Source organism: Equus przewalskii, chromosome 4 (genome assembly GCF_037783145.1).
Source record: "Equus przewalskii isolate Varuska chromosome 4, EquPr2, whole genome shotgun sequence".
Taxonomy (NCBI): Eukaryota; Metazoa; Chordata; class Mammalia; order Perissodactyla; family Equidae; genus Equus; species Equus przewalskii.
The window spans coordinates 106,117,598-106,143,943 of record NC_091834.1 but is presented as its reverse complement, the minus strand read 5'-3'; the positions used below and the strand labels follow the sequence as shown (position 1 = coordinate 106,143,943).

Below are 26,346 nucleotides of genomic sequence, written 5' to 3'. Positions count from 1 at the left end.
TTTGGTGTCTGAAGGAGGGTTTTCTTAGATTAATTCTGAAGATCTAGTTATTGATGGGAAAACAAACCACTGAGGTAAAGTTTAGATACTTTCTAATTATAATTGAGCTGGGAAATTAAAATCTTTATGCAATGTGAACAGACGTAGTTTATATGCTTTTCCAGCCTCAGAGCTGGATTTGGGAAAACACCCTGTCCAGTTAATAAGGAATTCAAAATACGTGCCAAGTAACTTCAGGGGCCTGACGGGGCCCTGTGAGAACTGGAAGCACCGTAGCTTTTGTTAGGTCTCGGTTCCCGGGCATCAGATGACTCATAGCCCAGACAACGAGACCAGGGCATTTGAAGGCCCGTGTGTTTCTTCATGAAGAGTGTTTCCTTAAATGTAAGTGCAGGTTCCAGATGTTCTTACCTTGCCTGACCTGTGTGTTTATATAATCTTAAATTGCATGGCCTCGTTTTCTCAGATGATTTTCAGGATTGTGTGTGTGTGAGGAACGGAGGGTAGGGAGCAGGAAAAATACCCACAAGCCCGGAGAGGCCTTTGGGGTGATGAGTCTTACACTGACTGAGGCCAAGAGGCTCTTCATTTTTTTCCTGGCTTTAGTGAAGAATTATGGCTGTGCAGTTTGTCAAAAGTAGTATTACCCTGCATTAAAATTAAACGATGGTTCTCAGAGATGACCTTTGAGCTTTGTAATAAATACCACTGTTGGAAGTTTACGCCTCCAGACGGATAACTCTTTTCTACTGTTCATTTCCTCGCTAACATTTGCGATACTGACCATCACATATTTATTTACGTGTTTACTTTTTGTCACCTCTTCTTCCCATCTGACTATGAATTCCTTGACCTCAGGAATCATGCCTTGTTTTATATGTCAGTGTGTACTTGGCCCCTTGCAGAGTGTCTGGCACATAGTTGGCACTTAACTTGAAACCAAAGTTGAAATTAAAGTTTTTCATCAAGATCTAAAACGTAAACTTCTTGTCTTAGCTCCAAAATTATGCCAAGAAATCATCCTCACCCATCATAGGAGTGGCTGGATTGGATAATCTTGAGGGTCCCTACAATGGATAGTCTGAAACCAATATGGGTATTAGACCAACTAAAGATTCTCACGCGCCTGAGCCTGCTCCTCGGTGTTGTGGAAATTACAGAAGAAGATGGAGTCTCATCGTCAAGATGTTTATGGTCTAGTTGGGGGTCCAGATCACCCACACAAAATGATTCTGACCATGTATATCTAGACGATATATAACCATGGGCTGATTTGGACCACTAGGACCACAGGACTCTAGGAGGAAGAAGAGATCATTGTGACTTGGTGCCTTGATTCTACATTTTGGAGAAATGGCTGGTTATAAACTGGATTCGACAAGCCTTATTCCTGGTGTGTTCCGCAAATCAGCTTCTCTTGCCAGTTCTCTGTTTTTGGATGGGTTGTGTAGACGGAATACAATGAAGGGCGTGTTGACTGGGCGTTAGATGAACTGGGTGAGGAAGGGTGATGGCGTGTAGGCAGGGATCTAGTCCCAATCCGAACCATGAGCTCCGTGTGGTTGCATCCACTAAAGCACCTGCTGGCAGTACTTCGGTCAGTGCTTCAGAACTGGTCTCCCCTTTCAAAGAAAAATACACTAGATTGCAGAAGCTGACAATTTCTTGAACTTCAACTCAGTATTTTGTTCCTTTCCCTGAAAGCCTAGAACAATATGGTTTTAGTGACAGATCGTGGCCGCTCAGTGTCCATAGGGACTCGGCGACCTTTTAGTGTGTGCATTAGCCTGGGACCCTTATGGCCTCTGATCCAGAGCCATCTGGGGAGCCCCACCGGCACCCCTCTCGCAGGCACAGACTTGGGTTTCGCTGCAGTGGCCTGCTACTTGGGGGACATCATGCCTGTCGTCCTGAGTCTCAGGGCAACATCGGCTGGTGTGTCATACACACACGTGCACGCACATGCACACACATACACACCCCTATCCAAAATCATCAAACTCTCTCTTTGTCACTATCAGAATCCTTATTCCCACTGAAATATTTATACCATATTTTGTTGCAGTGGCCACATCGTCTGAGTAGCTGCACCTAGACCAGATATGCTGGGATTGGCTGAAATCCGGAAAAAACAAAATTGCCAGTAGCTGGAGAGGTTGTAGATATCCATCTTTGGGGACGTCAGTCACAGGTAGAAGGACAGTCACTGGGCTGGGTCAGCTTCTAGGAGGGAGATTTGCAAGGATGCAGTAAGAGTCCAAGCATCAAAGAGCAGACCAGTGGGCAGGTGCCTAAGAGAACAAGGCGAGAGCCCCAGTATTGGAACTGGGGTCATGATGAGGACTTAACCTCGAGAGCAAGGCACAGGAGAAGCCCATTTTCAGAGCTGTGGCGCCAGGCAGGACCAGGCCAGGAAGTGAGACCCGGGCAGCACCTGCAAAACTGTCTGAGGTCAGCGTCCCAGCTGCCCTGGGGCTTGTGTTCCTGGAATCTAGTAGGTAGAACCCAGGGATGCTCCTGGAACCCTACAGTGCACACATGGCACCTGCAACAGATCAGCTGAGGAACCCCGGTCCGAAGTGATGTTGAAGGTACCAGGATGAGTCCAGGGGCAATAGCGGGCAGGAGGACAGGACTGGTGTTAGAGTGAATCACGAATGAGGGAGAGTGGCCAGAAAAACAGGAAAGGGTAGCAAAATTTGATCTCATGTCCTTGAAGGAGGCTTCTTGGTTTTTTAAAGGATGGAGAGAAACAGTTTGGAAGTGGCAATGAGAGTTATGTGAGAGACGAGACCCGAGAGCTGCCACTTGAGAAGCCTGGAGGGAGCAGTGTCCTGGGAGCACAGCCAGGTCAGAGTTGGAGCACGAAGGGCATGCTGGAGGATGTGGGAAACTTGCTGAGGGTAGACGGTGAGCAGCGGGGGCAACAGATGTTGGAAGGAAAGGGAGTCAGGTTTGGGGGGCACAGGGTCCTGTGGGGAGAAGCACCCGCAGAGACTTAGCATTACGAAGTGATGATCACGGTGAATTTGAAGCACAGTGAGAGGGACCCTTGATGTCTCAGAGGCTGTGGGGGTTTGAGGTCTTGGGGCGGTGGGTTTATTCCCAGGGTTCGTAGTGACCAAAGACTCGAAGGGTGGTCTCACCCACAGATGGAGGTGCTGTTTCAAACTACGGTAGGAGACCTGACGGTTGCTCTGAGCAAGAATGGGGACGTCTCCCCTCTCAACCTGCTTTGTAAACATAATGGACTTTATTTCAGATAATTTATATTAATGCCAAGCTACTAAAGGTGGGGAGGAAGAGAAATCCTTAGTATTTTTAATGTACTTCCCATAACTTCCGTCACTGTTTTCATCAACCATTTATGGCATGCATTTGGATAAAACATGCTAATGTGTAAATATATATAATAGGGTCTCTTTTGGAATTCCTAAACTATGGGAAAAGCGCTGTGGTGCTGGGAGGGGTGGGTGTTGATGGCAAACTGGTCTATTGTAAGACTTTCTTAAAGCACTGAAAGTGCTAAAGTCCCAAATATTTAGAGGCCTTCAAGCCCTTAATATTCCCTTAATTTTATTATGTCTTCAAGACGTTATTGTGAAATATAGCATATGCATGGAAAAGTGCATTTTCATAAATAATTGTAAACAAGAACAGGTGTACCCACCACCCCTGACATACTGCCCCCCTCCGCTCCCCAGTTTCTGTGACATTTATGGTAATTATTTCCTTGATTTTTAAAAATAGTTTACTGACCTATATACGCATCCTAAACCGTATAGTACAAATAGGTCTATTTTGAGCTTTATATTAACTGAATCAAGCAGCCTCTATTCTTTCGTGTCTGCTTCTCTTGCCCAACATTGTGTTAGTGAAGTTCATCCATGATGTTGCGTGTCACTAAAGTTATTTTCATTTATGTATAGTTTTATTTTCATTTCTGTGTAGTTTTCCATTGTATGAATACACCAAAATATATTTCTCTTTCCTCCTGTTGATCACTAGTCGTTTCTAGCTTTTGGCTGTTACATAAAAGTTTTACAAAGAATATTCTTTCACATGAATCTTGCTGCACATATGCATAAGATTATCTAGGGAATAAAAGAAGAGTGGAATTGCTGGCCTGAATGGTATAGACATATATTCAACATTATAGGTTAATGCCAAAATGTTTTCCCAAATGGTTGTGGCAATTTTCACACCCACCAGCAGTGATGAAAATTTCAATTGCTCCACATGTCCCCAACAGTTGGTATTGTCAGTCTGGTGGCATGTAGTGATATTTCATTGTGAGTACTTCTTTTTCTTCTATATTTTCCTTAATGATTACTATATTATTTTCATCAAGATGCACAGCAATGGTAGACAGCTTCCTTTTAAATTTCAGAATTAAGTATTAAGCATTTTTCTCTCATTTTAAATTTATATTGCCCTACAGAGAAAAAAAGAGAGACTGACATAACATAAAGTCTGGGTACTCTTCCATGATTGGCTGGGCTAGCGAAAAGTGGTCTTCTCTTCCCCAGGTCTTGGCTCTAGTATAACGATATCAGGTTATAATATTTTAAATGCAGCAGTGCGATAGAAAGGGTTGGCTAGTTCTAAACCAGGTAAGGGAGGGGGCAATGAAGGCACACTTTGTTCCAGGAGCAAATTTTCTGAAGATTCCCAGTTCATCAGTTTTTTCCCCAAATGAGTTTTAGGAGGGGATACAATCTTAACAGCCAGCCCTGGTGGTCTAGTGGTTAAGATTCAGCAATTTCACCACCGTGGCCTGGGTTCATTTCCCAGTCAGGGGACCACACCACCCATCTGTCAGTTGTCATACTGTGGTGGCTGCATGATTCTGTGATGCTGAAAGCAACGCCAACAGTATTTCAAGTATCAGTAGGGTCACCCATGGTGGACAGGTTTCAGCAAAGCTTCCAGACTAAGACAGACTAGGAAGAAGGACCTGGCCACCCACTTCTGAAAAAATTGGTCCATGAAAACCCTTTGACTAGCAGTGGAGCATCATCTGATGCAGCACTGGAAGGTGAGAGGATGGTGCAGAAAGACTGGGCAGGTTCTGCTCGGGTTTCCACAGGGTCGCTGGGAGTCAGACGTGACTTGATGGCACCAACAGCAAAAACGATCTTAACGTGATTCAAACACTGAATCAAATATTGCCTATGAGAGGTGATTGCGGTTAACTTTCTGAGGAGAAGGATGGCAAGTTTAGATGAATTCTCTGATGGTACTTTTCCACTTAAGCTGTCCTAGTTGGCTTGGCTTCAGAGACTGGGAGAGACTCTCCACAGGCACTCCAGACAGGGTCTGGTCCACTGGACTTCCTCAAAGTACTACAAGAACACCTCCTGGGAAAATTAAAGGAGGAGAAATATCCAACGCTACTTCAGGCTATAGTTAGGTACCATGAACTGTTGAGTTAATCATAAGGCAGGACTCAAAATCTGACGTGTGGAAGTTCAAGTTTGTGGTAATGGCAGGCGAGCTTTGTCAGATTAACTCTTCCATAGATAATCATTACAGAAACTGTTCAAAATGTATAAAAAAATTGTTGATGGCAATGGAGAGTAACTGAGAATAGGCAGAAACTGGAAGGCATCACACCCTTGAAAGACAAGCACTGGGCTTGGTACAGTTTTTGAGTTGGCACCCTTCTGCCTGAGGTACTCCCCAGTCTGTGACTTTGGGCAGCAGAAAGCTGCAGCGTTTCTGGATTGAGATGTCAGAAGAGACAATTTGGAGCTGGGAGATCATCTACAAAGTCAGAGGGAAAATCCGGAAAGACAGAGTGTCCTAAATTGGCATATAAAATCCACCTAATCCTTGGCTGACTGCACAACTATGCTTGTGAGCAGGAGATCTGGAGAATCTGGTGAAAAAGCCACATCTAAAGCCAATATAGATAAATGGAGATTTTAGCTGTTGCTTACTGCAGAGTATGGCATTTGAGCCAAGCCAAATTAACTGCTTGCTAAAATAAAAATCATTCTCCGGGGGCCGGCCCCGTGGTGCAGTGGTTAAGTGCCCACATTCTGCTTCTTGGCGGCCTGGGGTTCGTCAGTTTGGATCCCAGGAGCAGACATGGCACTGCTTGGCAAAAGCCATGCCGTGGTAGGCGTCCCACATGTAAAGTAGAGGAAGATGGGCATGGATGGTAGCTCATGGCCAGTCTTCCTCAGCAAAAAAAAAAAGAAAAAAGAAAGAAAGAGAGAAAGAGAAGGATAGGCAGATGTTAGCTCAGGGCTAATCTTCCTAAAAAAAAAATCATTCTCCAGAGGAGCATAAAATAATCCAGAGACTCTACAATGTTTCATTCATAGTAACTTGTACTTAATAATATTAAAAAGCTAGACATGTGAAAAAACAAAAAAACGTGGTTCATACTCAACAAAAAAGAAGCAGCAAATAACAACCAGCCCCAAGTGAACCTGATGTTGCAATGGGCAGACAAATGCTCTAAAGCACCTAATAAGGTGTGCGTTAGAACTCAAAGGAAAGTAAGTGCCTAATGAATGAGTAGTTGGGGAACTCTGGTGAAGAATTGTAAATAGAAATTATAGACCTTAAATGTTCAATAATAGAAATGGAAAATTCACAGACTTAACAGAAGAATGAAGATGGCAGAGGAATCAGTGAACTTGAAAACGTATGAACAGAAAACAGCAATTCTGAAGGACAGGGAAAGCATCGAACAAAATGAACAGAGCCTTTGAGGCCTGTGTGAAAATGTCAAGTAGTCTAACAGGGCCCCCGAAAGAGATGACAATGATAATGGAACAGAAAAATATATTTGAAGAAATAAAGGTTAAACGTGTTCTACATTTGATTAAAGACATCAAGTTACAAATCTAAGAAGCTCAAAGAGTGGGATAAATATAAAGAAAAGCACACCTGCGTATGTCATTGCTCAGTTGCTGAAATCCAAGTGTAAATATAAAATGTGAAAAAGCAGTTAGAGAAAATGGCACGTGGCAGACAGTAAATGATTACACAGATAACAGCGGATTCCTCACCAGAAACGATAGAGACCAGAAGACAATGGAATGGCGTTTTAAAAGTGATGCAGGAGGAAGTCTGTCAACCTAGAATTCTGTCTCCATGGAACTGCTCTTCAACAGTGAAGGCAAAGAGGTACTCCGGGGCTGTGCTGTCCAGTTCAGGAGCCACTGGTGACAGCCACCAAGCACTCAAATATGACCAGTCTGAATGGGGACGTAAGTGTACAATACACACTGAATTTCAAAGACTTAGTATGAAGAGACCAAGGTAAGCTCTGTCAGTAATGATTTTATTATATTGATTGCATGTTGAAATGATCATCTTTTAGCTATGTCAAGTTAAATAAAACATAATACAATTGTAAGAATGAATATGAAAGACATTTCAGATAAACAAGCACTAATATAATTCATATTCAGCAGACTAGCACTGTAAGAAATGCTAGGGGAAATTCTTCAAGTTAAGGAGAAACAACAGGTGGTAATCGGATCTAGAAGATTTAGTGACGATCACTGGATGTGGTAAATATGTGGGTAAACACTATATCAATATTTTTCTTCTCCAAATTTTTAAAGAAAACAAAATAATTTTTAAACTAAAAATTATAGAACTATATTTTACTGTGTATATAGATACCATATATGAAAGCAATAACATATGAGGGTGATGGAACCATAGCATTGTAAGGTTCCTATATTCTACATAAAATAACAAAATATTAAATATACATAGATTGTTATAAATTATGTATGTACATTGTAATCTCTAGAGCAACCACTGAAAGTTTTTAAAAGAAAATAGCTAAAGGCTGGTGCAAATGCAGTGGTGTTCACAAGTAATTGATCACAGCCAGTTACAGATTTCTTTGTTTCTTCTCCACTCCCACTGCTTCACTTGACCAGCCTTAAAAAAAAGAGAAAGAATATAGTTAAAAACAGGGATTAAAATAGAATGCCAAAAAATCTTTGATTAACTCAAAAGAAGGCAAGAAAAGAGAAACTGAGAAAAAAAAGCAGATGAGACAAATAGTAAAATGGTAGACCTAAATTCAGCCATATTAACAATTGGAAGAAGTATAAATGGACCAAAACACTAATTAAAAGGCAGAGATTGTCAGACTGGATAAAAAAGCAAGATCAACTCTATGTTGTCTTAAGAGATGCACTTTAAATTCAGTGATACAAATAATCTGAAGTAAAAGGAGATAGATATAAATATATGTATATATGTACATATACATATATGTCTCAGTAATCATTAAAAACTGGAGTAGCCACAGTAATACTAGGCAAAATAGACTTTGAGACAAAGTATATTACTAACGATAAAGAAGACCATTTCATAGTAATAAAAAAGACTACATCAGCAAGACGTAATTATTAAAAATGTGTACAAGCTTAATAACAGAGATTCAAAACACATGAACCAACAAAGGAGAAAAGAGAGATAAATGCGCTATCATAGTAAAACTGTTCTCAATGATCTATAAAACAACTAGACAAAAAATCAGTAAAGATACAGAATATAAATTACAAATTATGATTATAAATCTATATGTTTACAAATCTATATGTGTAAATTATAAATCAAAATTATAGAATCTAAATGACTTAATTGACATTTCTGGAAACTCCACCCAACACTGCGGAAACCAGAGTATTTTCAAGCGTAAATGGAATGCTTATCACCATGATTCACATGCTGGGCCTAAAACAACACTTAATCAATTTCAGAAGATTGAAATATTACAGAGTGTACCTTGTGGCCACAATGGAATTGCATTTGGAGTCAATAAGAATAAGAGCTCTAGAAAAGCTCCAAATATTTTTTATGTTAAATGATGAACTTAAAACAACCCCATACATCAAAGTAGAAGAAGAAGAAATCATGATGGAAAAGAGAAATAATTCAAACTGAATGAAAATGAGAATATTACATATCAAATTTTATGGAATGTAGTTAAAGCAATACTTACAGGGAAATTTATAACTCCAAAATGCTTATTTTAGAAAGAAAGTGATTTAAATCAATGCTCTAATTTTCCACTTTAAGAAACTAGAAAAAAATGAGCATATTAAACCCAAAGTAACCAAAGGGAAGGAAATGGTAGAGATAAGAACAGAAATAAATGAAACAGGAACAGACAAGAACAGTTGAGAATATAACAATGCCCAACTAGATCTTTGGAACCTATTAATAAAATTCATAAACTCCTGGCAAGGATAATTCAGAGAAAAGGGAGAAAACATGAATTAATAACATCAGTAATGAAAGAGGGAGATCACTGAGGTCCTCCAGGCACCAAAAGAATAATAGGGAAATATTATAACAACTTTATGCCAATACATTTGATAAATTTATTGACAATTTGCCAATAAATGGCAAATTAAAATGGACAAATTCCTTAGAAAATACAACTTAAAAATGACGCAAGATGACAGAAAGAATCTGAATAGGTTTATATCCATCAAAGTCTTCAACTTTCTGTCAAAATCATTTCCGACAAAGAGAACTCCAGGCCCAGAAGCTTTCAGTGGTGAATTCTTTCAAACATCTAAGGAAGAAATGTTACCAATCCTACAATATTCTTTTAGAAAATGTAGAAAGAAAATTTTCCAATTCATTTTATGAGGGCAGCATACTTGTGACACCAAAACCTAACAGAAAAGTCACAGAAAAAGAAAATTATGAACCAATATCTCTTAAAAACATAGATGCTGAAATCGTTAACAAAATTTTATCATATTAAATCCAACGATACATAAAAAGGGTACATCGTGACCAAGCGGGCTTTATCCTGTGAATGCGAAGTTGGTTTAATGCTCGAAAATCAATATAATGACCATAGTAATTGAATAAAGAAGAAAGTGACATATTCGTCTCAACAGACGCAGAAAAGCATTTGATAAAAATTGAAACCCATTCAAGACAAAAGGTCTTAAGGAACTAGTGACAGAAGGGAACTTTCTCCATCTGACAAAAGGCATCTACGAAAACCTTCACGTAACATAACGCTTAACGCTGAAAGGCGGAATGCTTCCCCCGCGACTGGGAGCCACACAGGGACGCCTGCTGGCACCACCCCCACCAGCATTTGCTGGAGGTCCCAACCAGTGAGAAGGGCGAGAAAAGGAAATGAAAAGTATACAGCCTAGAAACAAAGAAGTCAAGCTGCCCTGTCCACAGACAACGCGATTGTTTACCCAGAAAATTCTACTTTATTGACAACAAAGCTTATCAGGACAAATATGTGCATTTAAAGTCTCTGGATAAAGGTCAATGTTCGAAAATAGAATTGAATGTCTATATACTAGGAGCAAACAACTGAAAAATAAAAAAATTTATGTGTAATAGCGTCAAAAAAATAAAATACTTAGAAATAAGGTTAACAAAAGACATGCAACATATGTACCTGAAAACTAAAAAACTTTGCTGAGAGAAGCTAAGGAATACCTGAATACAGTCACGCTCTGCACAACGACATTTCGGTCAGCAACTGACTGCATGTATGACGGTGGTTTCACAAGGTTAGAACCGTACAGCCTGGGTGTGTGGTGGCTGTACCATCCAGGTTTGTGTCAGTATACTCTATGATGTTCGCACAACGACGAAATCATCTGACAATGCATTTCTCAGAGCACATCCCTGTCGTTTAGTGACACAAGACTGTAAATGAAGAGATATAATCCATGTTCATGAATGGTTCAAAGACTCAATATTGGTAAAATGTCAGTCATCTCTAATTTGACCTATATTTTCGACACAATTCCAATCTTAATCCCATAAAATTAAAAAATAGTTGATTGTAACATTGATATGAAAGCACAAGGAAAATAGACTAGCCAAAACATTGTGAGAGAACCTATGATACTTGACCTCATGACTTATTAGAGAGCACAGTAATCAGATTGTGTGGTTATAGGGCAAGAAGATGTAAGTAGAACAATGGACTAGAATAGAGATTCGGGAGCCCACGTAAATATGGTCTATCGATTTTTAACCAAGGCATCTAGGAAGTTTAATGGGAAAAGTAAGTCTTTTCAACAAATATTACTGGAATAACTTGATATCCATATAAGAAAAAAAAAAGAAATTTGGCCTACCTCATACCATAAACAAAAATTAATTTGAGGTGGATCATAGACACAAAAGTAAAAACTAAAGCTATAAAGTGTTTAAAAGAAAACATTGGAGAATACCTCTATAACCAGGAAGTCGGCAAATGTTTCCTGGACAGGACATGGGAAACAATATTCACAAGAGAAAAATTTAATAAGACATTGGAAAAAATCCCTTTCTGCTCATTAAAAATACAGTTAAAGAAAGAGAATGGGCAAACCCAGACTGGGAGAAAATATTCTCAATGCACATAGGACAAAGGACTTGTATTGAGAAGATAATTCCTATACTCAATAACAAAAAGAAAACAACTGATTTTAAAAAATGGGGAAAGACTAGAACAACGACTTCACCAAGGAAGATACACACACGGTGAAATGAGCACATAAAGAAGTGCTCACCATCATAGTCAGCAGAAGGATGCAAACTAAGACTGTGCAGGATATCAATCCACATTCATTGGAATGACTACAATTTTTTAAAAAGGAGCAACTGGAATTCTAACACACTTCTGGTAGTACACCACTTTAGAAAATGTTTGGCAGTTTCTTTTTTTTTTTTTTTTAACGAAGCATGTGTTAATTCAAACCTCCTCCCTCAACATGCCCAGCTTTTTAAAATTTTTTTTAAAGATTGGCACCTGAGCTAACAACTGTTGCCAATCTTCTTTATTTTTTTTCTTCTTCTTTTCCCCTAAGTCCCCCAGTACATAGTTGTATGTTTTGTTGTAGGTCCTTCTGGCTCTGCTATGTGGGACGCTGCCTCAATGCGGCCTGACGAGCAGTGCCATGTCCGCGCCCAGGATCTGAACCGGTGAAACCCTGGGCCACCGAAGCGGAGCGCACGAACTTAACCACTCGGCCACAGGGCTGGCCCCCTTGGCAGTTTCTTATGAAATTAAACACACACTCTTTGATTCAATAACTGGACTCATGTTTTTATATACTTAGAAAAACCAAACCAAACCAAAAAAAATATACATCCAAAAGATTTGCATCCTAGTGCTCATAGCAATTTTTCTCACAATAGTCAAAAACTGGAAACAACTCAAATGGCCACCAAGAGAGGAAAGGATAAACAAATTGTGGTACATTCCTACAGTGGAATACTGCTCACCAATGAAAAGGAACGGGCTACTGGCAAAGCCAACACGTGGATGACGGTCACAGACGTTAAGCTGAGAAAAGAAGCCAGGCCCCCAAAACACATCCCGTATGACTCCATTTATGTGATGCTCTTGTATAGGCTGAGCTAATCAACCAACGGTGAAATATATCTGAACAGTGATTGCCTCTAGGAGGTGGGACAGAAGGCAACCTTCTGACAAGGTGGAATGTTCTACAGCATGATAGGATGTGGATTACACAGCTGTTATCTATTTGTCAAAATTATTCAATTAAAATTTATGCATTTCAGTGTACTTAAATTTATTCCCCCAAAAGAACTGTAAAAATATAGTAAGGATAATAATTGAGTGGGGCATGGAGAAAGGGTGGGGGTCAATGAAACAAGAATGGCAGAATGCTGATAATTGTTGAAGCTGGGTGATGGGTTCTTGAAAGTTCGATATACAATCCAACAGGCATGTCTGTAATGGTCCAAGCGGGAGTTTGTGATGTCTCTGGTGTCCCTGACTGGTTGTTCAGTCTTGGTCACTACCAGATCTTGGTGGTGGTGTCAAGGCAGGTGTTAAGAACTGGGAAGTAACTAGAACACGTGAGATTACAGCCTGCAGCAGCACAAGATGGGGGAGCTGGGAGGAGAGCCTAATTCGTAGGCTAGGCAGACACTGAGCACACGGATGGAGAATCTTGGGCACATACATTTTCTACTCCATCTCCAGAAGTGGTCCAGCTTCCTGAGAAGTATCTACCATGACTCTGTGGACTCCAGAAGACGTAGGACTTGACACATGTGCTGTGTGAAGAGGGGGGTGAAAGCCCATGAGCGTAGGCTTCCTGGAACCCATGGGACTTTAGGAATTCCCTTCCCACCACCTCTAATCCATGCAAAGAAAAAGAAGCTCGCCAATGGATGGTGGATTGTCGAGCAGCAGCACACAGTGTCTGTGCCCAGACATCCATATTGTCACCTGTGGACAGGGCATCTGGGAAAGTAGTGGGGCCAAGTTGATCGGCAGCCGCCAAGTGGCTTTGTAGGGTCATTGCTTGTGGACCAAGAAGAAAAGCCAATCTCAGCTGCTAAGATTGGGGCCATTTGCTCCATTGTCTTTTGATTAGTAAAAGTTCAGGGATGCTGATAGTAAGAGAGGCGATGTGGTGTAACAGAAAGAATCCTGAGTTCACAGTCGGGAGAATTGTGCTGGAGTTCCACTCCACGATTTACTCGCTAATTTGTGGTTCTTTTTTTACTGTACTTACTGATACCATCATAACCCCAATTACTAACCTTAGTCGGTTTGTTAAGTTGAATCTTTCTGTTTCTTGGAGTAGTTGCTGAATATTTGTCTGACACCTGGAGACCTTGCAAAGCTTCATGGTAACTGTTTCTGAAAACAGATTTTTATTGGCAGAAAGTTAAGGTGCTAGGTCTCCATAGACACCAAACTCGGATAGGCCTCAGGAAATGCCGTTATCTGCACAAATCCCTGTTTTCAGCAATGTTTAGATAGTTTACACTTTTCATTGTAACTCCCTGGGCCTTTGCTCAAGTTGTCTCCACTCTGCCTCTCCAATCCAACACATTCACCTTATTCTCTTCATCCTTAAATGCCAAGTCCAGATGCCTCTCCCTCCATGAAGACCTCCCAGGCGATCTGGTGTGACACAAGAATAAATACAACAGAACTGGAGTCATACTTTCAGTGCACGTTCACGTGCTCTTCCCTTGCGGCTCCTTCCCTGGGCTCGCCCCTCTTGCTCTGGAGACGCCACTTTTCTTGGAGGACTGGGATTGTTACGTAGGAGTGGAAACAAAAGAAGGACATTGATTTTCAACTTTTGAAATCCAAAGTAAGATTTTTATGATGACAAAATAATCATGAATTCCAGGTTTTGTCGAGAGAGGAAATCTTTTCTAAGGTCCTTTATTCCCATTACGCTGTTGAGACCTGGGTCTGTGGAGAAGACTCTGAGCAGAGAAAGCCCAGGCCGTGAGGCACAGGAGTGAACGGCTAGCTCCTTCTGACCTACAGGCTTGTGGAGAGGAGAGAGGAGAGGAGGGGAGTGACACTCAGAGCTGACAAGAGATGATATATCCTGACTTGCCCCCCAGAGTGAAGGTTCCAGAAGGGTGGTGTGTGGAGGAAAAGTCAAAAGGAGGGACACTCACTCCATCCCGTCACTTGAAACTCTAGGAGGACCTCTGCACTCGGCTTGGTGCCTCAGCCAAGATGGCGCTGCAGCGTGGTGTGGGACTGGCTGGCGGATGGGGTGGCTCATGAACCTGAGACCATACCTGGCTTTCCCATAGTCTGCGAGGGGTAGAAAGGGAATCCAGATGTCGCCCTGAGTCCTGCTGAAGGGGTGCAGGGGTGCTGGGCTTGGGGGAAAGAGGAGCTGTTAGTATGGGGATTTCATAACTCGGGTCTGATGGCCAGACCCCTTGGTCCCTGATGGCACTGGTTACAGCTCAGGAGTGACCAGCCAGGGCCCAGCTGGGCCAGCCTGCAGTGCCGAGACCAGCAGTGGTCCAGGAAAGCCCTGGTGCTCCAGGAGCCTTTCATTCTTGTTGCCATCAGGTCACAGAAGCCCACACATCTTAGAGATGCCGTGCGCTTACCCCAAAGAGATGATGAAAATGAAGACTGGGATAGCGTCTTGGATATTTTAATTTGCGGTCCTTCTTAACCCTGGCCCCAGCCAAGTACATGTGTTCTCCATCTTGCTGTGACCCATGAGAAGAGCAGATGCACCAGGCACAGAGCGGATTGAGTGTCAGGTGTAAGTGTTGGCCTTGCAACATCCAGTCTAAGTTCTTAGGAATTTAGTCAACATTCAGCATGTTTTTGTCATCCTCTTCTCTTTGCCATGCAATTTAACACTTTATTATATTGGTATTTGCTGTGCAGCCTGCGGTGCTCCCCAGAAAACGGTCTCGTCCATTGATTTGTTCTGATTGCTCAGTCTCATTTTTCCCAGCAGGATTACAGGGTTCTGAGGGCGCGGTGTTTTCTCCATTTAGTTTGCCCTCCCTAGCAATTAGCATAATGCCACACAAATCAATGCCCAGTATATATTAGCTGATTGAAGTGACACGCAAGGACACGGGTCGGTTCTGTATGATCGAGGCTTTCGCTTAGCTGAGATCCGCTTCCAGCTGGCACCTGCTGCCTTCTCAGAGGCGGAGCGTGACCCGTGAAGCAATGTGCAGTCTGCATTTCTTTCATACATTTAATGAAAGAACAATATTTATCTTTAACGATGCTGACTTGAAGTGTGTCTCTCCTCATTTCATTAAATAGCTGATTTATTTAAATATTTCCATGTTCCTCGTATTCAAAATACACCTCTGGGACAAATGTAGTTGCGGTATTAGATGACATTATGTGAAACGGGAGAGGCTATTATAGTGAATCATTTTGTGTATACGTCTGTTGTGCCTCGGGACTTAACGTTTCACCCCTTCTCACTGGAAAGACCAGGATGTCCAAGGATGACTGCATTCTTATTTTGAAGGTTGAAGCCGTTTCAGAGAGGCGTTTCTGTAATTAAGAGATCGCGTAAGCTTGAGCGGGACTCTCACAAAGGTTCTGGGTACAATTAGAAGACACCTAATTTGCACGTAACTCATTCTTGATGAAAGCCATTTGTCTCTTTGCTCTCTCTCACAAGGGCAAAGAACGGGGTGGTGCCCCCTGGACGCAGCCGCTGTGCTCCCTGCAGAGGCACCTCGCCACCGCCAAGAGCGACAATCCCCTGCAAACTGCACCGCCAGCAAACTGCACCGCAGGCCTGCGTCGGGGGGGCTCACGGCAGCCTGGTTCACAGACTCTCGGGAGAAAAATTCCGACGTACAGGACCTGTTACCCAGCCGTGCATCTCCTCACCTGCAGCAGGCAGGTTGGAACTTACCAAGTTGCCCCTTTCATGTTATAAACCTTCAGAAAAGGAGACAAAAAACTTGAAATTTGCTCTCTAGAATAAAAATTGTCCTTTAAAAATTTATTTGCAGCTGTGCCCAAATGATGATAGATTTATCCCATAAACCGAGGATCAGTAAACACGGTGTACCCTATAAAGAGCTAAACAAGTCCTTGCTCATCAGCGCACTTAATTGCGGAGGTTCTATCAAAGCCGCGCACACTGAATCACCAACCGCAAGTGAGGTTGTGTGCTGTACGGAGGTGCCTCTGTCCTTGTTTTTCCACCTGTTAAAATGAAAGATTCTTGGAATATCATATATGTAAAACTTGTTTATGATGCAAATAGAAAGATGCCCTTTCATCTCTTCACAGCTTTGATGTCGTGATAGCAAGATCTTAGTGCCACCTCCTCCCAGACACGCACCCGAGATGCTATCTGGTTCACAAACTTGTGCGCCCAGTGTAAATACGTGGGAACCAATTACGAGCTCATTCTGCTTTCAGTACTTTTTATGAGGAATTTGTCCACTTCTAAATTAATAGAAAGATGAGAAGAGTTTGTTGATACATTTTTCTTTAAGATTTAGAATTATATCTGGAGCATCAAGGTAAGGGAAGCCTGTGAGGAGGGGAAATAAAAGGCAGCGCCTCAGAGTTCATTTGCTTCCTCTAAAGAGGACGTGAAGTCCTCGGTGAGCTGGGAATGCCGACTGGAAAGTCCTCTGCCAGACGCAGTTGTCTTTGCACATAGAACCGTGAATTTCCTTCTCTCCTGTTTCGAGAGGACAGACCCTGCTCCTCTCAATAAATATTTAACTAAGAAGCTCAGTTTTTCTCTCTACCACAGTCTTGGGTTTTAACTTTGCTTAAAATCTCCCCCAATTTTAAAAGTATGGATTCCTGGGCCCTGCCCCAGCCCTAAATTTTAGTTAAATATTAACTTTTAAAGAAAGTCTCAGGCTGGGGCCTGCTTATGTCTTTTTTAAAGGCTCCTGGGTCATCCCAACGTACCACCGGGGTTGAGAACTATAGATCCATCGAATCACATTATATTTTAATGTTATTTTACTCATTTAAAAATATGCTCATTATTCAAATACTTCTGAGCACTTACGCATACAGAAACCTAAATTTCCAAAACTAGAACAAATTGGAAACAATAGTTGATAGACTCTCTTTTGTACATTAGAGAATCTTTAAGTAAACAAAGTTGCATGAAAGCTGTATAATACACTAAAATTTAATTTTAACTACTTCAATTTCTATTGAAATGGCTGGTAACATGTGTGACAAAAAGTAAGATTTTAAAGAGAGAATCTTGCAAGACAGACAAAATCCTGAGTGTGAGGAAAACTCCTAACGTTCAGACTCCCTGGAAATTCGCTGTACGACTTCCTTCTCATTCATTTTAAAACAGAGAGATAATATTCTTTAAATTACCCTTTGTCCAGAGTTAAAATAGCAAGGAATTTCAGGCAAGTAATTAAAGGCTCAGCTATTGAAAATAAGGCCGATACTAGAACGTTTAAAATGGGAGCTTCATGGATATTCAGGGATCAGGAAAGATTTAAGCCTTTCTCCTCAACTTGGTGTATAAATGGAAGTACAGATTTTCTCTCCAAATTGATACCCTGCGTGCACCCTGCGAGATCTAAGATGAGTCTTTTAGATCATTTCGAACAAGGCAATTACATCATGTTTGGCGTAATTCTAGCACTAAGTATACCTTATTATGTCCTCATTTTGTAAAGGCTGGTCTTCTGCATATATATGTTCTTTGTACTGACCAGAATGTTTAATTAATTACAATACCGCGTCTTACCATCATCCTGCATAATGAGAGTTTACTGTACAGCTATTTTTGGTAGCCTGGAAGAGTGGAAAGCTATTCACAACGATGAGTACCTGAATCTGCTGATTGTAGACATGAGCAGTTCACAATATCCCATCAGTGGTGATGGGGAGCAGACAAGCTAATTGGCCCACTTAAAGGATACAGCTCCCCAAAGAGGGCTGTCTTTCATGGCTCGAGTTCCACTAATCAACAGATACTCGTCGAGCTCCTGCTGTGCCTTGCATGATGGTGGAGACGACGGGTGCAGGGCACCAATCAAGGCCCACGACCCGGGCATCTCTGGATTCAGCCGGAGAACAAGACATGCACATATGACATTTCTAGTAAAAAATATCGTATTTATGAAAATGCTCCTATTCTATACTCATGAAAGAAAGTGCTCACAGGACGGGCGAAAAGAACAAACGAATATGGAATAAAGTATCAATCACATGTACTGAATGCGGAATGACCAAGCACAGCCCAGTCAAAGCGTTCTGGACACAGGAGCCAGAAGCGCCCTCAGAAGGGTGCCCCGTATGCTCCGTGTCCCGGATACGGGGCGCCCCCCAGAGCGGCCTCAGCTCCTGGGAAGGGGGCCGTGCTCCCTGGCTTCGGGGTGTGGGCTCCTGCTCCGTGTTTGTTCGTGTTTTCCGTTCGCCCTGAGATTTTGCTCCAGGAACACAGAAGGGATGCGGTTAGGAAAAGGGACATTTCAGCCCTGGGGGCTCTGGATCCCAAAGTCGAGACACCAGCATCAGGCTCGGAGCCACAACCGGAAGATACCAGCGGCTTCCATGTGACCAGGTGACCGCGCCTTGGAAGGCTGACCACTAGGCAGGCCCAGTCACACTTCAAACCTGTGAGTTTTTTCTATTTTTATCCACTTAAAGCCAAAATAATGCCCTTTCTTCAGTGACGCTGTCACCATCTGAAGAGAGCCTCGGTTTCCCTGAGCCTGTGGGTGGGCAGATTGCCCGTGAGTGTGCCCGGAGGGGCCAGGGTGGCCTGGGCTTCCGCCTTCATCCCACCGCTGTGCCTCCCCCGACCGCCGCGCATCCCCTACGCTGCTCATCCCCCACCGCTGCCATGACCCACTGCTGCCATGTTCCAGAAGCCTCCTGAAGCCTGAGGCCTGTCCAAACCTCAAAGGCAGGGAGAAAGGAGGGGGAGGAGAGAGAGGAGGGGGAAGAGGGGGAGAATGGGGAGAGGGAGGGGGAGGAGGGGCCCTGTTCAGATGCCTCATAAGGAACTTTCCGTCCGTTGGTGTTTGTGGAAACGATCCTCTTCAGATGTGTGCATATAGGACACGAATGTCCCTGCGTATGTACAGCTGCCGCCTTCCACAGTTGGGGGTGTGTGGTTTTCCTGCATACCTTTCAAGGTGTGCGGGGAGAAAGGGACTGGAGGGAGCCGGCGAGGGCGTCGGTTGTACCCCAACCCATACATCGTATTGTGTCATATCTGACGGTATTTTCTGGCTGCATGAACCCTATTTGCACCAACTTTGTCCTAAAGCGGTGCAGTTGAACTAAACATAAGGTCAGGTTTAAAAAAGACAGAAGAAAGGTAATCCGACTCAGAAGCTATTTCAAATAACACTTGATAGTCCACACAGGAGCTTTCCTGGGACAGAGGCTACTCTGCCGAAAACTGATGAGTTCACTCCAAATGGCCTCGCGTTTTTAAATTCAGCCTCATGGTGCAATACTTCCTCCTACTTTTATTTCAGCCCCACTTATCTCTCCCACTTGGGCTCATTTCACCTACTTTTGATTTGATTTACAAATTTGCTATTGGATTTTGGAGGCATTATGGAATCTATGCTGGTGCCAAAGGAGCCATCCTAAGTTTCTCTGTTGAGGTTTTTTGGTGCCGCTTCGGCTCTGGCTTGCCATCTTATACTCCTGCTGGGACGCCACTTGAGCGGTCACTAATAATGCCATCGCAGGGGCCTCCAGGGCAGCAGGCAGGATTTGAGCTGGGCCCACGCAGTGCAGATGGTCTTCTTATCTTAGACCCACTGTGTCCAGAGTGAAATGTGCCCGCTCTCCCGGACAGGTTAGAATCTTGCATGTGATTTTGCCCGTCTTACTTTCTCCATTCCGGCAAACTCTGTGTCACACATAGGAGCCGTTGAAGAATAACAAAAAGAGACCTACCAGGCAGCAGTGGATCAAAAGTCAAGGGTGTGGGGAGAAGTAGGCGCTCCTTGGGAGTCGACGGAGAATGGCATCACATATTAGAAGGAATACTTCCTCTTGAGAACGGTGGGGACGGGAGGCGAGCCAGTTTGTTCACACTGGGTGTTGTGCCTCTAAGCATCTTCCGAGGCACACTCTGGGTGTGGGGCATGGGCAGGGTGCTGGCAGAGGACAGGTTCGAGCGCCCTTTGCTTGTGCTGTCGGTCCTGTCCTCACAGTTTGGTTAAGTCAGGATTTACGGGGTGTCACTCCAAGCCTAGCACTATTCTAGCCGATGCTGTAAACGCAGGTCCACCCCTGCAAACCCTTTGCTCAGCAGCTTCTTCGGTTTCTACCTCTGGTATTTTCCCTCTGCGGCCCTCTGCCACCCTAGAATTGATGTAAAAATGTTGCCTGTCAGCCCCTCCCAGGTGAGGCCATGTCCACACAGCCTGTTCCTCGCAAGACCCCAGCCAGGAGCTGAAAGGCACCTGCCTCCCGATGCTGGTAGCTCAGCCTCCCCCACCACACCTGGTCGTGGATCGCGTGCAGCCTGTTAGAGCGATGTGGTTTTCGTATTCTTCTTGCTGTCATGTATGATGCTTAGGAACACCCCAAACAGTGGTTAATTTTTCTATATTTCAAGGTGGTTGTAAGAATAATTTCCATGTTTCCTTTTCTTGGTTGTCTCAGCTGGGCCGGAAGCCATGGGTCCCCTGCCTGAGCCAAGCATGCCCCGCCTTCCTCCTGCTGGGGCTTCTCCTGCAAGCCCCTGGGACCCTCTCCCCGAGGCCTCCTCTGGCTGCAGGGGCGGGCTGACCCCGCACGTGGAAGTCACACGTGCTGTGCGTTCATGCCCCGCAGTCCTCGGCCAGGGCAGACCTGCTGGATGAACAGCCCAGCGTCCTCCTCTCTCAGGGGAGCCAGCCTGCAGGCGAGTGTGGCCCAGGCGCCTCCCCTCTGCTACCTTCCCACTTTCCCCACTGTGCTCCTGCTCCAACCCTCACCGCGTGCTCCACCTCTGGAGGAGCCAAGGTATCAGCTGTGCGTGTTTACTGTGAGAAGAATCCCCGCAAACAATAGGACCGCATTGAACAATTCATCGTCAAGTCTTCTGGGCTTTTTCCTGTCTCTCTTTCTCTTGCTCAGTCTCACTCCCCTGACACCCCACCACTCGTACATTTTCAAATCTGGAAATGGCTTTTTTTTTTTTGGCCTAATAATCTATCTTTGGCCTTTCCCCAAGTATTTAAATATTCTTCTACAACACGAGGTGATTCCATTGTAAGGATGTACGGAAGTTTTAGTCAACCTCTTAGTGAGTATTGGTTTTCCAGTTTTCAATCCTAGATCGGTACTTTGGTGACTGTCTTTGCAGCCTTCCATACTCTTGGGATAAATTCCCAGAGGTGAAGTTTCTAGATCAAAGTACTTAATATTTTTAAAGCTTCTGCTACAAGTTCCAAACTGACCTTCAGAAAGTTCACACTGACACTCTCCTCGGGGTACACTTTCCATTTCCCCAAACACTTGAGCAGGGTGGGTTTAATCTTCCCCAGCTGTAGGGGACAGTGCAATATTCTCTCACTCTCTCTCTTTGAATTACCTGTTTTATAGTATTAGATTGGATATTATGTGTCTTCTTGTTAAATTATCTTTTTATGCCAATTGCCTGTTTTGGTCATAGTTTTCCTATTGAGTATAGTAGCAGATATTTAAAAAGATCGATAGTTTTCCTTTTATTGCATTTATGATGTTTTTTAATTTGCGGAAATTCTGTTATCATGTAATAAAATCTATCAAGATTTTCCCTTAGTTTTTGCTTTTGCTGCTATGCTAAGATAAGTAACCTCTACGCTAAGGTTAAAACAGGGTTTAAAAACAAACAACCAAGAGTATTTTATGGTTTCTTTCATTTTCTTTTAATTAATTAAATTTTATTTATTTTAGTTTATTCCTGCTAGTTCTTTTTAGTTTATTTAGTTTAGTTTCTTATGGTTTATTTTTATACAAAGTTTGAAATGAAGCCCTAACTTTCTTTCCAAATAGTTGATTTTCTCTGTATCATTTAAAAACTTTTCCCGTGTTACCCCGGTAATTTTGAATGCCGTCCTTGTCTACCCCGAGTTCTTACTCCTACGGGGGCTGCGCTGCCCAGAGCATGCTCCTCAGGACCACGGTCATTTAAGAGAAGTTAGGTTTAAAAAAGGCGCGTTCTGTTCACATAAGTGTTGGAAGCCTGCGTTAAGAGCCATGGAGCAGACTTCTTTCCTGTAGGAATTCTCAGAATCTTTAAGGGCTAACGCGCTCTGTGAGCGACAGCGACTGCCGGCAAGAAGGTACCGAGTGAGGACTGCGCGCCGGGCCGTGTGCTAAGAAGTCTCCATGCCTTTATCAATTTGTGTAACTAACCTTCCCGCGAGCTGCTGCTGTTGCTAAGCCTGGGCTGGCCGGCGGGACGCCTGGATTCCTGGCCCGCAGGTGCCAGGTGCCCGGAGCTCCTCCTCCGCGCCGCCCTCCCTGCGCTGCCGGCCTCGCTCTGCTCCTCCCGCGGCTCCTCCGCCCCTCCCTTGCTTCTCGCGGCTCGTCACACCGCGTGCTTCTGAGCTCTGCTTGTACAAGGCCTGCCTCGAAATTGTCAGTTGTGTCCATAGCTTCTGCCAGATTATTCTCTCATAAATTTTAGACTCACTTTATCTAATTATAAAAATAGCACTCGAACAAAACGCTTTAAAGTTGTAAACGAAATTTCAGGACGCTCACAGGTTGATTTGAGGGAAATCGGTAGCGTTGTGGTCCTCAGTTTAGCAGGTGTGGGAGGCACTCCATCCTTCTGTTTCTTTAAGCATTCTTCTACATCTCGCAGTAGAGTTTAAAAATTTTCTTTGTACGTGTCTGGCACATTTCCCAAGATGTTGTATTTTTCTAGATATTTTCTATTTTGTTATAATTTCTTGTTAAGTGAGGCCTTTCTTCCATTGCATTTTTTAAAATATAGAAAACAAAGAAGCAATAAGAAATCATAAAATTGAAATTATAAATATAACAAGAGAAATAAAATATCAGTTATAACAATAAGTACAAATGGGTTAAAGTTTTTGAATGAAAAGCAAAGCCTTTCCTCATGGTTCAGGAAGGAAAATGAAGTATACGCTACTTGTGAAATATGCACCTAAACAAAAAGTCAGGAGCAGGGTAGGCAAAGATGTGTTAAGAAAACACAGAGAGAATAAGCTCTCATATTAATATTAAATGTCATTAAAACCAAAAATCATTCTGAGACCAAAGTGTTTGTCCCATATTTATAAAGGTACAATAAATAACAGTGTTTTAGCAATCATTAATCTTTAAAGCCCAATAAAATAGTGAAGGATATACAGTAACTAGGATTATAAGTAGAAGAGTAAAAACACTTTTTCCTATATTATTTTCCACAAGCTTTCTTGTGTTAAAGTTTGTGGTCAGTTTTACCATCCACATGTAGTTAATTTATATGTGTGGTGTGAAGACATAATCAAGGCTTTAAAAAATATATTGTATCTAATTGTCCTAGAATCTTTTATTAAAAAGAATAGCTTTTCCTCACTCTTTAGTGCCACCTTTGTCTTAAACAAAGTGATCATAAATTTAGGGGCCTATTTCTGCCTGTCATTTCTGTTCCAATCATCAGTTCTTTATCATTTTGTCAATACCACATCATCTTAATCACCATGACTTTAAAAGATCTTAATATTTAGTAAAGTATGTCTCCTAACTGGTTCTTCTTCGAGAGTGTCTTCAGTATTCTTTGCTTTTTGAATTTTCATAAAATTTGAGAATTAGCTTGCCAAGTTTCTAAAAACAGAGTCTCTTGGGTTTTGATTAAGATTGTATTTAATACATAGATCAATTTTGGTGAATTAATATCTTTACCATATGTAGTCTTCCCATCCACAAATACTTTATATACTTCCATTTGTTTAGTCCTTCTTTAACTTATAATACTGTCTTATAGTTTTCTGCAGATTGGTCTTAGGTATCTCCTGTATGACTCATTCATAATTATAGATATTATTTGATCTTCTTGTACATGGTTTTTGTTTATACTTTTCTAAAGAAGAGCCTGAGACAAGGATGGGGGCCAGGTAGTTTATTTACAAGGTGATCCAAAGGATCAGAGCAGCAGGAGTGGGGCAGGAAAGCGAGGAATACCGACAAAGTGGGTGTAACTGAACGAGTACCACTGTGGATAATTGAGACTCGGTTTCACAGAAATTGGAGAATGGGTCCCAGGATTTTCCCACCAAAGGACGGGCTGGGAATTTTGCCAACAACCCCATTCCTCGAATGGTTGAGGGTGGCCTCCCAAGGTATTACTGTTCCTGCACTTCTGGGGTGTCTCTGTGCACAGACTGAGAGGACTTCTGCATCTTGGATGAATTCCCTGAGCGGAGAAGCAGACCCCACAGTGTGTGCTTGATGTAGGACACGACCACGTGTGTGGAACTGTCCACCACAGCTGTGCTGAAATCAGGTTGGTGGATAGGATGTAGCACAGAGCACGGCAAGCATCTGCTACATTATCTTTTTTTTCTTAAATTATTTCTGTTTGCTGCCAGGAGAAAAATATCCAATTGATTTTTATATATTGACCACAATCCAGTAACCTTCTTAAATTCACTCATTAATTCTAATAACTTATCTATAGATTCTCCTGGATTTTATACTTATAAAGTTACATCATCTGTCAATAATGACAGTTTTCTTTCTTTTATACCAATCTTTGTGCCTTTTATTTCTTTTTCTTGCCTTATTGAAGTGTCTAGACCTTCCAGGGCCATGTTGAACAGAAGTGGTGAGGACAGGCAAGATTCTCCACCTCAGAGAGGAAACGTCTAGGTTTTACATTCAAGTAGGATGTTTATGTAGATTTCCTGAAGATGTCCTTCATCAGGTTGAGAGCATGCTCCTCTACTCATAGTTTTCCAGAAGTTTTTGATGATAAGTAGATATTGAATTTTACCATTTTTTTAAATTCTATAGAGATGGTTTTCTCCTTTTTTTTCTATTTTCTTGTGGTGAATTGCTTTGGAACCCACTGCTATTCTCTTATTATCAAAAGGTCATTTGCAAGAAATGGCATTAATGGATAAATCAGAAAGATTCTTACTTCATCCATCCATTACACTAAAGAATGGTGAGAACAATTGTTCAAGGGCAGAGCTTCTTAATTTTATTGCCATTCTTTTTATTGACTGATTGATTTCCCAGAGACCTCTGCTTGGAGCCTTTGAGCCTCTTCTCAGAATGAAATTTCTCAACACAAAATATATAGGATTTCTAGGGAAACAAATTAAGTTGAAATATGTTGTTTCAAAGGAAACAGATATGTGTAAAAATATGAAACAAATTGGTGGTATAGTAATATATTTACTTTAGAGCAACACATTAGATTACAAGACCCGGTTGCAGGCTTGGGACCCACCGCAGTCCTGAGGTAGTGCTGAGCCTGAAGGGTATTTCGAGAGACCAGCAACAACCGTCGTCACATCATGTAGACTGTCTGTGATGTCACTGGTGGCTGGTGTGGTTGCCCACTTCATCACTGCAAGAACACTAGAGTTCAGCAGAGGTTCATGAAATTAAAGATGTGCTTTCCCCATAAGTTCACATACCCTGGAATTCTCTCTCTGGACCCTGTGGGTCGTTAACCCCTGTGAGGAATTCCTGCCATGGAGTCCAGATCTGTGGTTGGGTGGGTGGGGCCCACCCCGGGAGAGCTGTCTTCCTCCTAGGAGCCCTCAGACCCTCTCTCACCACTTGCTCAGAGAAGCTTCGTTCCCTCCCTGCATGAGTGGCTCCTTCTCATCCTTTAAGATGTGTTTTCCATGTTGCCCCTCCGCTCTGAGTCTCAGCACCATTCTCTGTCAACATACCTGTTCATGCTCTTCCGTATGCTAGTTCCACTGTGCACGTGGACATTGACCTGTGATTTGCTGCCCGTCTCCCCTGATGCCCTATGACATCTCGAGGCTCTCCTCTTCTCCAGCGTGTATCCACTGCTAGCACAGGCTGGGCACATGGGATGTGGTCTTCAATGTTGAAGGAATAAAGATTGCTCTTTTCTGAATTGCATTTTAGCAACTGAAGCCATTACAGCGATCAGCCCACGAAAG

At 42.6% G+C, this 26,346-nt stretch overlaps 1 protein-coding gene across 6 annotated transcripts in view; it reads left to right on the top strand.

Annotated features, from left to right (window-relative positions):
• Positions 1–26,346, top strand: part of LOC139083091 (uncharacterized) — a 130,852-nt gene that overhangs the window by 80,605 nt on the left and 23,901 nt on the right. For all 6 annotated transcript variants that reach the window (XR_011539654.1, XM_070618062.1, XM_070618063.1 and 3 more), the window contains exon 4: positions 15,924–16,151. Coding sequence is in view for 5 of the 6 variants with exons in the window: in XM_070618062.1 (XP_070474163.1) it covers positions 15,924–16,151 (228 nt within the window). In the remaining variant the exon portion in view is untranslated. The remainder of the gene's footprint in view (positions 1–15,923; positions 16,152–26,346) is intronic.